General features: G+C 26.2%; 1 protein-coding gene across 9 annotated transcripts in view; it reads right to left on the bottom strand.

The window, feature by feature from the left end:
• The window catches only part of Rab3-GEF (Rab3 GDP-GTP exchange factor), a 77,713-nt gene that overhangs the window by 44,716 nt on the left and 19,533 nt on the right, over positions 1-13,464 (bottom strand). For all 9 annotated transcript variants that reach the window (XR_001583472.5, XM_071181793.2, XM_071181803.2 and 6 more), the window contains exons 5-14: positions 10,925-11,083; positions 8,095-8,226; positions 6,479-6,592; positions 6,294-6,374; positions 4,640-4,978; positions 4,485-4,551; positions 3,075-3,215; positions 2,842-2,955; positions 1,809-1,980; positions 666-768 (exon numbers count right to left, since the gene is read on the bottom strand). Coding sequence is in view for 8 of the 9 variants with exons in the window: in XM_071181793.2 (XP_071037894.1) it covers positions 666-768; positions 1,809-1,980; positions 2,842-2,955; positions 3,075-3,215; positions 4,485-4,551; positions 4,640-4,978; positions 6,294-6,374; positions 6,479-6,592; positions 8,095-8,226; positions 10,925-11,083 (1,422 nt within the window). In the remaining variant the exon portion in view is untranslated. The remainder of the gene's footprint in view (positions 1-665; positions 769-1,808; positions 1,981-2,841; positions 2,956-3,074; positions 3,216-4,484; positions 4,552-4,639; positions 4,979-6,293; positions 6,375-6,478; positions 6,593-8,094; positions 8,227-10,924; positions 11,084-13,464) is intronic.

The following is a 13,464-nucleotide window of genomic DNA, read 5'->3' as shown; positions in this document are numbered from 1 at the left end:
TAAACAAATACTTAAAGTGTTGATTCAACCATATAAATGAATCTTTCATTGTACAATAACAACTACAAAAATCATTGCTCAATTTTCAATACATTAAAATATTTAAAAAATATTAGCAGAAATCGAGAAATAAAAATATTCAAGAAATTTCTAACATAAAATTCTTATTTTCTTCCTTGTCTTCCAAAAACATATTTACAGTGTTCATTTTTACAATACAAAAAAGTTAATCTTGATTCATACTAAATTTTATTAATAATCTAACTGGAAAAGTTTGGGAACGATACAAAATTTTATTACATAAAATCATATTATTTAATGACCATGCAGTCATAAAAACTAAGGAAACAATTCTTACTTTGGTTGATAACTGCACATTGTATATATTACTATAGATGACTTAAATCATGATGTCTAATGCTATAAGCCTGCAGTTATTAAAGGAAATGATTTATCTGAAAAATGGATTTTACAATACTACAATAATTCACAGTTAATGAAGGTTGTCTTGAAGTTGTCCGACTGACCTAAATTTTACACAAAATAGTCCCTTTTTTTGTTGTTGACAGAAACAAGACAAAGGGGTGGGAGCTAAACTTTGTAAAAAGTTCACAAATTAGGCACATAAAGTAAAATTAAGAAAGCTTAAAATAAAATAATCTCACTTGAGATTCTGATCTGTAGGCTAATGGTTGAAATCCTGGAGTAACAGCTTGTTCTGCAGCACGAGCAAGATCTTCTTCAGGATCACAATTATAAGACGGACTACTGCAAAACGATGAAACAAGACATATGAAAATTCAATTAATCAAGTCTTTAACAAATAAGTTATATAACAAGTTCAGTCAAATTCACAACACATAAAGAATGCATCTTTCATTGCTTATATTTTTTTAATCACATACAAAAGTTAGAATACAATTCAATTTAATAAATTAATTAATTTAAGTCATTTCATTACTTAAATTAAAATATTTAAAGGCTCTTGTTTTAACTGAAAAACAGTTACTAGAAATTTAAGAATAATTCCAATTTTTGGGGCAGTATAGATGATAATAATAAGCCAATTTTTTTAAAGATAAAACTTTGACATCAAACTGTTCCTTAGTATTGTTGGGGCAGATACTTTAAAGGTTTCTGAAGTTACCACTAAATAAGAACTTTAACAGAAATATCTTACTGACAACATGGAAGGACAAAAGAGAGATTACTGAATAAGAGATAAAATATTCCTATATAGAAAGAAAAAAGAAGTTACTCACTAATTTTTAGCAAGGCACATATGGAAAGTATTAGTGATTAGTATACATAAATTCTTGTTTGTATTCTATTATCAAAGCTAAACTGATTCAATCTAAATTGGGTACTCTAAATGGCAAGTTCAGACATTGTGTTTTGAAAATTGAGTGTTGAGACTAAAATGTCACAAATCCAAACCATGAAATAGTTATAAAGAAAGACATTTTACTTAAGATATTTGAAGCAATCGCAACAAAAACTTTGGAACATATAGCATTAAATACTTTAAAATATATTAAAATCTGATGCTAAATTCTTAAATGGGGGAAAGTAAAATTTGGAAAAACATATAAACACATTATTAATTTAATTTTTTTTAAATTTGAGAATATCAACTTTATTAACCTTTTATCTATCAAGACATTTGCACAAATCTATTTAAAAAATTTCCAGATGAACAATATTTCTTCGTTAGATAACATAAAGAAAAACTTACATTTAGTTTTCACACCAAACAAAAGAATTAAAAGTTTAAAACATATTCTAAGCATTAAAACAAAGCAGCAAACCTAGAAAGTGAAGAATGTGATGATGATGTGGAAAGTGAACCAGGTATAGAGAAGGCAGAATCACTACTATTAATACCAGTAGTTGGCAATTGCAATGTACTTGGAGGTTGATAAACTGAATGATGATCAAAAAGCACTTGAGTATTACTAGATTCATCAATTCCAGAAGCAGCTAAAAATATGAAAAATAACCTTGGATATCAGCATTTTCTTAAGTAAAAGGAAAGAAATACATTCACACTCTTTAAGTTTCATAGTTAATTTTTATGGCTTCAAAAGCAAAAAAACTTTTTTTTTCAGGTTTGATTTTTCAAGGGAATAAGAATTTTCAAAATCCAAATGTAATGAGGTCTTTTATTTATTGTTTGTGTATTGGTAAAAAATAATAAATAAATTTTCCTAATCTTAGATTTCATTTATAATTCCAAAATCTATTGAATTACACAGATTAAAAAGAATAATTAAATGAATAGTACAAGATAAGAAAAAAATATTGAAAGAAGTCATATTTATATAATAGGCAATTTTCTTAGACTTAAATCTGATAGGACTGATGAAAATATTTGATCATTCGAAAGTTTAACTTACTGCTAGTTTAAATTTTTCACTTTAAAATAATAATTGTTGTGATAAGCAAAGCATTAGGAGGGGCTTAGGGGCTTCTCATTCATATCGCCCAAAAATTCTTTGAAGCTTCAAAATAATGTCATATCTCTTTATAAATCTCAAAAAATCTACTATTTATTTAAAAATTAAAAACCTTACATCGTTTATATATTACATAATAAAATAATTTCATGTAAGTGATGTCTTAAATGCAATTTAAATAATTTTATTAAAAACATATTCACAATTTGAATGCAATGAGTTGAATCTAACATTTATGTGCAGTTACTAGTTTACAAAAGCAGTTTATAATTATTTAATGTATTTTATCAAAGAATATCAATGGACAGAGTAGTAAAAAAAATAAATTAAAAAAGATTAAGTTAAATTGTTAGTAATGGCAAATTAGATAAACATGAACACAAACCTGGGAATCCCTCACCAACTATTTCACTGTTAACCATATCTGTAACAAAATCACTAAGAGAAGAATATGATGAACTTGTACTCCCAGCACCTTCACTATCACTACAGCTCTCATCTGATTCAATTAATAATAAAGAGTAAAGATTAAAATAAACCAAGACAATACAACATACATAAGTGGGAAAAATTATATTAGCTATAATACATGATCGCCTAAAATAACAATTTTAATACCTGTAGAGGGCTCAGACTGTAGAGTAGAAGAAAGCGAATTAATTAAAGTTGATCCTTCACTCCAGACTTTGAAATGCAATGGCTCCAATTGATTAATATACCATTTGGGTTTATCTCCAACTAGAGTAGGATCAAAAACTCCTGAAATAAGAGATTCAATTTTAAAACTTAAATTACAATAAAGTTAAGAGATAAATTTGAAATTTAAAATATAATATAGCTGTTGATATAAAAAGAAAAGAAAAAAAACAGAAGACTTCTTTTTCAAGCTATTCCATAATATCTTAGAATATTTTGGATGCAGGAAATGTTAAGGATTTTTTCAATAAAATGAAAAAGCTATATACTAAAAACTACAAATTTAAATTAACTATAGTATTTTTCCTTTACGATTAAAAATAAATAAACCTGAAGATCAAATATTTTTATTTTACTAACATCTGAAATTTTAATTTGAATAGAAATAGCTATTGCATTCATTTTAGATAGTTAAATGATATTCTTCAACGTATTTTAAAACAGTAAGTTCTATATAATAATAAAAAAAAATTTAAAAAAAAGGAAAGAAAGAAAAAATTCAAATGTATTTCTACTAATTCATTTTATTATTTAGCAGTTATTAGAGCATCAATAAAAATCTATTTTGCTACAAATCTACTTATTTTACAAACAAGATAATTTTTTACTGAATCAGAAAAAATGAAGTTATCATTTAAAATCTAACAGAGTTGGCAACTGTAAATATAATAAAAAAAATTTAAAAAATTGGTAGTTCTATTTTAAGCTTATCAAAAATAGGGATGAGAGCAGACGAAACACTTAGGATTGAACTTCAGAAAAATCACTATTTTGGACTTGTCAATGAGTTGTAGTTGATGAGAGCTTTTAAAAATGAGATGTGTCCAAAACTATCAAAATGTAATTGAAAAACAAATTATTCAATTATTTGGCTATATATTTAACCAAAGAAATTTATTTAGATAATTATCACGAAATGAAGCACTATTGTGATAATGACATCAGTACGAAATTCAAATTAATGGTTTATTAGAAAGCTATAACTTTATACTAAATATTAATTTCATTAGAATAGTTTAAATCCTGCTAAGCATTACCTTCAAATACTCATAAAACAATTTGAAACAATCAATAACAAATTATATTTCATACAGTTTATTGCAGTCGAACACTAATTATCCAAGTAGACTTCTTAAATTGTATTTTACACATTAAAATCATCTTGATAATTAAAATTTATAAAATACCAGGTAGTTTCTACAAGGGCTTGTAAAAAGACTAAAAGCAACAGAAAAGAGATGATTGAAAAAGGGTAAATCCATAAGTGAAAACTTAGTTTTCTTAAACCTTACAAATTGCCTTTTGAAAATAAAATGTATAAAGGGTAATTACCCGTATGAACTCTTAAGAAAGCCACATTTGTTGGAGACAGAGTCCATTCTGCAAAAAACTCTACAGCCTAAAACAAATTTTAAAAAAAAAAACTATTAAGGAGTGAACTTTCAAAAATATTATTTGAAAAGAATATGGAATAATTATTAATATACCTGAGTACGAACAAATCCCTTCAAAAATTGGGAAAACTTAGGCCTTGAATGCAAAAAACTGTTAACTTGAAAAGCTACAACAGGTCGCGGATATAATCGCAATGTTCTTGTATGCTCCATAAAATTTGCTAGAACACCTGGAGAATTAAAGAAGCGAACCATAGCTATACGAGTCGCAACATCCACAGAGTCCACATCATTGCCATAGATTAAGGGATTGAAACCTGTAGCCAGTGGGGGGAGTGGAGGTTCATGCGATACTAAACGGTCAGCTACTCCTGGTTGAATTCTATCCAAATTTCTGATTGGTTGAGGGCTCATACTCATGGATGCTAGAGCCTGGAAAAAAATAAACCAAAAGGAAATTGTATTGTAATCACAATAACACATGGTCAAAGGTTGATACAGAAAGTTTCATTCTTATAAAAAACTTAAGAGGCTAAATATTATTGCATTTTTTATATTTTAAACAATCTAGTAATTGAGCTGGACATGTTTTGTAACATGTTTGTAACATGTAAAGCTTGTAACATGTTTTTACTTCAGAAAACACTTATTACAAGTATTATTGTTATATTTACTTTTTCATTTTACTAAATGTTTCCATTTTGTCAACTTTCCCAGACATTATAACTCCTTTTAAAACTTCTGATTGACAGTATCATCAACAGTAAATAACTTCTCACAAATATTGTGTTTCCTTATTACAGCTTCAAGAAATAGCTCATAAAATTATTTGGAAAAAAAAAAGAGATCAATAACTGAAAATAAAGAAAACATTTTAAGCTTTTTAGAAATAAAGAGAAAAAAATTTTTGGTGATTGAAAATATATATTGATTTTAAAGGTGATTGAAAATTGTATTCAGCTAAAGCAGGTTTTTTCTTACTACCAGAATAGGAAAAAAAATTGTGAGTCCAGATTTTCATTTCTTTCTTTTTGATATCAAACACCTTTTGTTATCAAAGTTTGTGGTAACAAGAATGATAGTAATTGCAATCTCCATAAGTTTTCTAAAGCAATGCTGTAATAATATGTATATTTTACCTTCTTTCCATCACCCTGATGCTTCCCAAGAAATATAACTCCTCCAAAAAAATGGAAATCAGTTTATAACATTAAAACATTTATTAACAAGTGTAAATGAATTTTGAATAAAAGTTAACATAATTAAACCACCAAAACAAAACTACTAGCATACATTTTCAACACTTCCGCTCTCCATTAGAGGCCTACCTTCTCTATTTTTTTTTTGCTTTTTGTTTGAGGGTGGCACCACCAGACATCACAAATGCAGTCCGCATAGCATATTGATGGAAACAATATTTTACACCACAGTAGTTGCACATTTTCCCTCTATTTAAACATTTTTATTTATCAAACATTGGCCAATTTTTAAATTTTATCAAATTTTACAATTGTTTGAAATTTTAATTTTTATTGCCAGAGTAAAGAAACAACTACCAAGCATAACACTTTATAAACTGAATAATAATTTTAAAATAGTTAATATATAATCTATTACACATAAGAAGTACCTATTAATAGTTTAATATGACAATAAAAATGCTAGATTTATGTAAAAATAAATAAAGATAAAACTAAGGTAATCAATTTTTTCACATTTTAAATAATAATCTGATTTATTATATTACCTGTTTCAAATGATTCTGTAATATAGTTCCTTCAGGTTCAGGAAGAGGTGGAAGATCTTCAACTCCGGGTGGTTTAGTTATCTATAACATATTAAAAATAAACACAAAGGATTTGTTAGAACAAAAAATATTAACGTAAAAAAGTTCATATAAATTTCAGGAATAATTTAATAATTAGAACTTACTCGATTAGAATCTAAATCTACTAGCCACACATCTTCAGGTAATCTACAATGTCTTTTAAACATAAGGAAACTAGCAGGAATCCCAATGATATATGGTGTAGGAGCTAACAGAAGCTAAGGGAAAATAAAGATGATAAATGTTTACCATAATTTAAACTTTTATTGGCATAATTTTTAATTATACACTGTAAAAATAAAAAAGAACTGAAACTAAATAATTACATGAAGACATTTAACGCTTAATTCTAAAAAATGAATTTTTTAAAGTAATATTATAAAGCTAATTAAATTTCAATTAATTAAAATTTCCTTCATGCATATCTTTTAATTGAAAAAAAAACTAAACTTCAAGAAATCAGGAAGACTAAGCTTAATTCTTCAATTTAATAAAAAAAGAGGTCTTCAAAAAGGATATTAATTTATTTATTTGTTAAAGAATGTAGGACAAAGAAAATTTTGCAATAGTCTGATATTAAACAAAGTTATACAACAATCCAGAAAAAAAAATTATTACAAGTTTAAAAAAACAAATTTAAACATTTTAAAGAAAAATTACTATAGATTAAGTTATTTCTTTATATTTTTGCTAAGAGCTAATTTAAATTGCTTCTGAACTTCACAATAGTTTGGTTAGTATAATAAAAAAAAATAGTATTTTTAAATGAAAGTTAAAATGTATTTTGTTTGCTTAGATGCTTAATATCAGAAGATTAAGAAAAGGGGCTCAGTACATAGAAAGGTTATGTGAAATGTTTCAGCCCTCATACTGAAAAACAACTTTTTTAAGAAATTATTATTTAAATAATGCTACACATTTTTCTTGCAATCCTATGCATTTTACCAGTATTACAAAAATACATTTATGACACTTTTATGATATGTTTTATCAGTTTTCAAAATAGCTATTACCCTTAACAGACCAATGCCGCCATATGAGCAAATTTATAATTTTACTTAGCAACTAATATAATAATTAACTAATTTAATACTAATACTAATACAACTAATTTAATAATTATTTGCATAATTATTATTAACTTTAAAACTATACCTAATGGGAAGTAAACTTGAAATATTTCCAGACCTTTAAGGGTTAAAAGAAATTTTTTTTTATTCATCATCACAAAATCTCTATAATCCTAACCTTTATATATGTTTACAAAAGATAGCAACAGATGAATTCTTAATAAGTGACACACATTTCTTCTTTTTAATTCTTTACACACTATTCTTAGAATTAACTATTATCATAACTTATTTTAAACATAGTATACAATTGTTCTTATTATTAATTTTATTCTACAAGTTGTTAGCAAGCATTGAAATGACAGAGTTGAATATAATGTGTTCTAGTATATTTATTTGATTTTATCTTGATATTTTAAATATAGCTGTAAGTTGATGATTATTGAAACTGTGAAGTTTATGAAATATTTGTTCTTTCAAACAAGCCAAAAAAAAATCCCACACAAAATCAAAAATCACTAGTAAGGAAAGATTTCTTTGTTAATAAAAATATCAGAACACATTTAAATTGCAACTTTGCCTCATTTATGCTCATTATGAATATCATCTATGCTATCTTTAAAAATAAATATGAATATATTGGTTATTACCTGTTCAGCACCATTCATACAAGTTGGAAGCAATGGTATCACAGGAAACATGTATTCCAATGGATAAATCATTGTAACAAAGGCCATTACACTCATTGAGAGGGCATTATAATCTCGGGATTGCATTAAAATCTGCACAAAAAGAGCACATAAATAGTGGAACTAACAATTATAAAATGCTATACTAATAAAGTACTTTATATGGTAAAATTCATAAAAAAACCTTTATAGTTTCATTCAAGATTAATTAAAACAAATGTGACACTAAAATCATAAAAGCCATTTGAAGTATATGTCAAATTAGTATTTACGTATGAGAAAAATTTCATTGTTAAGTTATTGAGGAAGTTTAAATTATTAGCTTATAACTTATATTTATCTTGAAATTTAAATCCCATGAGTCAAGGTTTAATTCCTTGTAGGAAAGTTTGGATTTCTAATTGAATTACATTTCCTCCAATCCAGTCTCAGTGGTTTGGAGTACACTCTAATATAATGTCGCAAGTAGTTTCCAAGCCAGAAAAATTTAGGTACGGTTGGGGAGAGTACTGACACAACAATCTGAAAATCCATAACCAAACTAAAATTCACATACAGACTATGCCCCCATTTAATGTGTTTATAAAGCAGTTTAGTCATGGATTTTCAGATTGTTGTCTGCTTTGATTTAACAAAGGAATATTTTGAAGTAGGTTTTCGAACAACTTTTTTTTTTTGTACTTTTGTATTTTGTTTTTGTATTTTGTATTATGTAATTTTCTCTCCTCCTGGACTTCATGCAAAACCTTTGAGGTACAGAGAGAGAGCAAATTTTAGACATTTTTCGTGTTTTCTCGATAGAAGAGGTTTTGCGTTTTTATGACTTTCGAGGCTGTTACCCTCCGACGACGTCAGCTTCGGATGTCATTAATATATTTTCCATTTTTTTATTGTTTACTTCCTTAAAATGTTCTATTGGTTTCAATTTTCTTACGGAATTTCCGCTGCATTGCGCAACTTTCCTTTAGAATTGTAGTTTCCAAATGTTTTATATATGATTAATGATTTCTCGTTTTTTTTACTATTACAATTTATTTCTTATTCTTTCACTATGTATTAAATATTTAAATACACATTAATGCTCATATCTATTGACATTATTCTTTGAGTAAATAGGAATTTTTCCATGATTAGAAAAATTGTTTTTACTTTTAAAATTTTAATTCTTCTTTCTGCAGTATAGTATTTACCATATATGGTTATTGTTAATTTCTCTCCTTATTTCAGCAAACTATTTGCTAGTGCTTGTTAAGAAGAGCTCTAAATCAGTAAAATTAATGCATCATGCATTTTTAATGAAAAAAATTTAATTAAAATAGGAGAGGAAAAAATCTCAGATTAAGCTATTGGTATCGCTGAAAACGAATACACACTTTCAAGAATCTAGTTCATTGAAATATATCTGCCCATCATCATCACCACAGTCTATGTGCTTATACTTAAAATTTTAATTAATGCAATTTCATTTTGTTCCATAATTTTAGCAAATATCATTAAGCTAGACATTTTTGCTTCACTAAAGTTAAAGAATTTAGAAAAGAAAAAACTTATGCAAAATGAAAAGAAATATTCTAATGTATATTTTTTATTATTTATTAAATAATTAAATATACAGTAATGTTAATATCACTTCTTACCATTTTTATTCTTTGAGTAAATAGGAATTTCACTATGGTGAAAAATTATTTTTCTATGTATTTATAAAATTTAATTCCTATTTCTCTAACATAAAACTAAATAAATGCATGTCCTTGATTTCAATACTCTCATAACATATATTAACGCAATTAAAATAAAGTTAATAAAATCTACTAGAATATATTAATTTCTTTCTTTTTAGTTTGACTTTTTTTTAAAAGAATGAATTAAAAGTTTTGCTGGGATCGCAATTTTTTTAAAAGGCTACTGTTATGCTGAATATAATTCCCTGGATTTAATTCAAGCTAGAATAAATAAATAAAAAATAAATAACTTAAGCTTTTTTACATTTTTAAAATCTAGAACTATTTAATATAAAAAATTTATTCAAAATTTTTTTCACTAACATGAAAATAATTAGAATTATGCCTTAAAACTAAGATTAACATAGTTAAACCCTTTTTTACTGAACTAAAAAATCTTTGATATTCAGAACCATCCACTATTAACAATGTTTCAATGAGTACCATATAAATTATTATATGTTATTATTATTAGAAAATATTACAAAAGTTATTTTAAGCCACATTTTTATTAAGCTAGATTAGGGCACAATTTATTATACTTATCTTTGTTCCCACATAGTTATTTACCATCTAAAATTGTTGGACTTAATTACTAAAATTCAAATGAAAGCAAAAACGTAATGGAATTCACAGCACAGCGATTGTAAAGGAATGGCAGACGGACATGAGTGACGTCAATTCGTGAATAATCACGTAACTACCCGTTTCAGATGAAAACGAAAGTAAACGTTTCTGGCTTCAAAATAACTTAATAATTAGCACTCATAAAAAAGTAATAAAATGTATTCTGGTGGTTTTGAAGGATTCTGAATGCATTAAGATTTTTAAAAAATTGACTGTAATTATCCATTTTCATACAATAATACACAATGGTAGATTTTAAGTGTAGATCTTTTATTTACATTAACCCCTGATTTAGATTAGCATTAAATAAATAAAAAAATAATGTTAAAAACACACATACAAAAATAATTTTCAGAATTTCCAAAAAGTGATAAAGGATGTAAATGAGCAACTCCAAATACACAAAATGCATAGATTTGGTCAAATTAAATTAATTCACTCACCTTATGTTCTAAAATAATGCACGTAAGAACTTTCATGCAAGTGTTAACACCTAATAATTCTAAAGGGAGATGAAGAGGAAAATCAACTAATGAAAACCTAGTATGGTCAGGGAGAGCAAAGGTGAGAGGAGGCTGAATATCTCGGGGCAGAATTTCCACCTGAAATGAAACGTTTTTAAATGCAATTAATAAGTAAAAGATAGTTCATATAACCAGGGGCAGCAGCAAAGTTTTTTACAATTTTAGGGTAATTTTAGGAACTTTTTTCAAAAAATTTTAGGTAAATTTTAGGGGTAATATATGATTTTGCTAGGATAAAAACAGATCAAACGGTAGTTCATTACATAACAGAAGATTATTCATATTCATCCATACATATCATAAATAATTGCAAGTCATAAAATAAAGCTCTGAAATTTAATAAGTCAAGAATGAAATCTCTAAAGTGTAAAAATGAAATTTCAACTTTACATATTACTTAACAAAAATTAAGTGCATAATTCAGGAACAGGCAAAAGTGAGAATAAATCAAGAGAAAAAATAAATTAACACCAACTTGGAAAAATTAAATATACTTTATTAAATCCAAAACAATTCGTAAATTAAAATGCAACGCCAAATAAAAAATTAAGGAATATTTGACTAAAACTTTACGGACTTAAAATGTATTCTTCGAAGTTCGTTAGTTTAGGTTTTTTAATATATAAGCGATATATATATTAAAAAAATTCACAATTTCATTTCTTTCCTATCCTCATCAGATTAAGTATACAGAAAATGATTTTATCATTTATGAAGTAAAAATTTACCATATAAAAACTGTATCAACTTAAATATTAACAAAAATAATACTGTCTTAAATTGTATATACTTTAAACAATTTAAATTATCATATCTCTGATACTTATATGTGCTATTAAAGTACACATAAAAGTTTCCAAAATTTAATATCAGATAAAATTGAAGGAAATCATGACAAAAATATTACTAACTAAAGTTATATATACTGTAAACAATTCCCTTTCTCATCCTCTGTGATGTTTATATAAACAATAAAAGTATTAAAAAAAATAGTTCGAAAAATCAGAACAAATGATCTGCATACCTTTAATTAAAATTATTACCATAAATTAAAATTCTTTTTCGATTCTATAGTAATTTTTAAAAAAAAGAACCTTTCTCTCTAAAATAGAATACGTTTTTATTTGATTTTTATTTAATTTTTACCTTCTTAATCAAAACTTTATTATTACCCTTTAAATTACCTTATTAAGAAAAACTATTGTGTGATTTTATTAGATTTCAAATCAGCAATTTACATTAAAAGTTAGAGAAAAACAAATTAATTATGATCATTTTGCTAATATATTCTTGATATGATTTGTAAGATTCTTTTACTGCCTTCAATAGTGTTGTGGTGATCTTCACCACTCCTCCATAATTTCGAATGGTATCTTTGATTAGTCTAAGAGACATAATAGTATTCTCATGGTGACTCACATTAAGCATTGCTTTATTTATCGAAAAACCTTTCTCAGGATCAGAATTCCCAACTGGCAAAATTAAAACAGTTTTAATTAATGTAGTTAAATTCTTATATTTCAGATTATTGCTGTTTTATTTATATTTAGCCTATAACTCTAATTTTTTAGGAACACCAACAAAATTTTATCAGATTTTTAGGAATTTTAGGGTTTGCACATAGTTTTAGGAATTTTATGAATTTTAGGGGGAATGTGACCCCTGTATAACGCATGAATCTTTTATAAGATTACACAATTTGAATAAAACAATAAAATTTTTACAATTAGGTAATAGTATAGTATTATTTTTTTCTAATATAGAGGGAAAAAAATTTGTTTCGCAAATTCAGAAAAATATTTCAATCAGTTAGCTCTTCTTTCTTATCTATATTTTTTTAGACCTTAATTTGTGTAAGAACAATTAGAATATTAATTTGAACATGATTATTGCCTATTCTATCTGCCACAATTGCTAAAAATGCCTCAATTAAATGCTTTATAAAAAAACAAAATCTTTAAGTGCATAAAAAAACTTCTTTTGTAGCTAATCAGGAAATATGCTGTTATTTCTCCTTGGCAGTTGCCTTCCTATTAAAACTACTATAGATGTTGAAGCAAGTTCATGTTCATTGATAATGGTGACAATATTAGCAGGTTGAGACTATTCTGTAGATCTTGAAAAAGGTGTCTCAAAATTCATGGAAGATTTGGTGCCAGTAAATATTGCCACAAAAAAAAGATAAAATATCAGCTGGTAGTTCAGAGTTGTTAAAAATGACACAAAAGAACAAATCATTTTCATTGCTGAGCATTGCAATTTGATTTCTTGGCTGAAAGTGCTCTCATTGGTTGTGGTGTGGAAGTTTGGAAGACTTGGGGTACTAGCTCAGGGCCCTGTTCATATCGCCTGACTAGAGTCAAAATTACATGGCATTCCTGCCATGCTTGTTGGCAATTAAACAATGGTCTGACAATCACAATATTTCATCAAAAATACACTGTTAAACATTTTAACGT

This window comes from Parasteatoda tepidariorum, chromosome 3 (assembly GCF_982258835.1).
Source record: "Parasteatoda tepidariorum strain Cologne lab strain chromosome 3, Ptep-v5.0, whole genome shotgun sequence".
NCBI lineage: Eukaryota > Metazoa > Arthropoda > Arachnida > Araneae > Theridiidae > Parasteatoda > Parasteatoda tepidariorum.
Note: the sequence above shows the minus strand (reverse complement) of the source record. Positions and strands in the feature narration are given on the sequence as shown.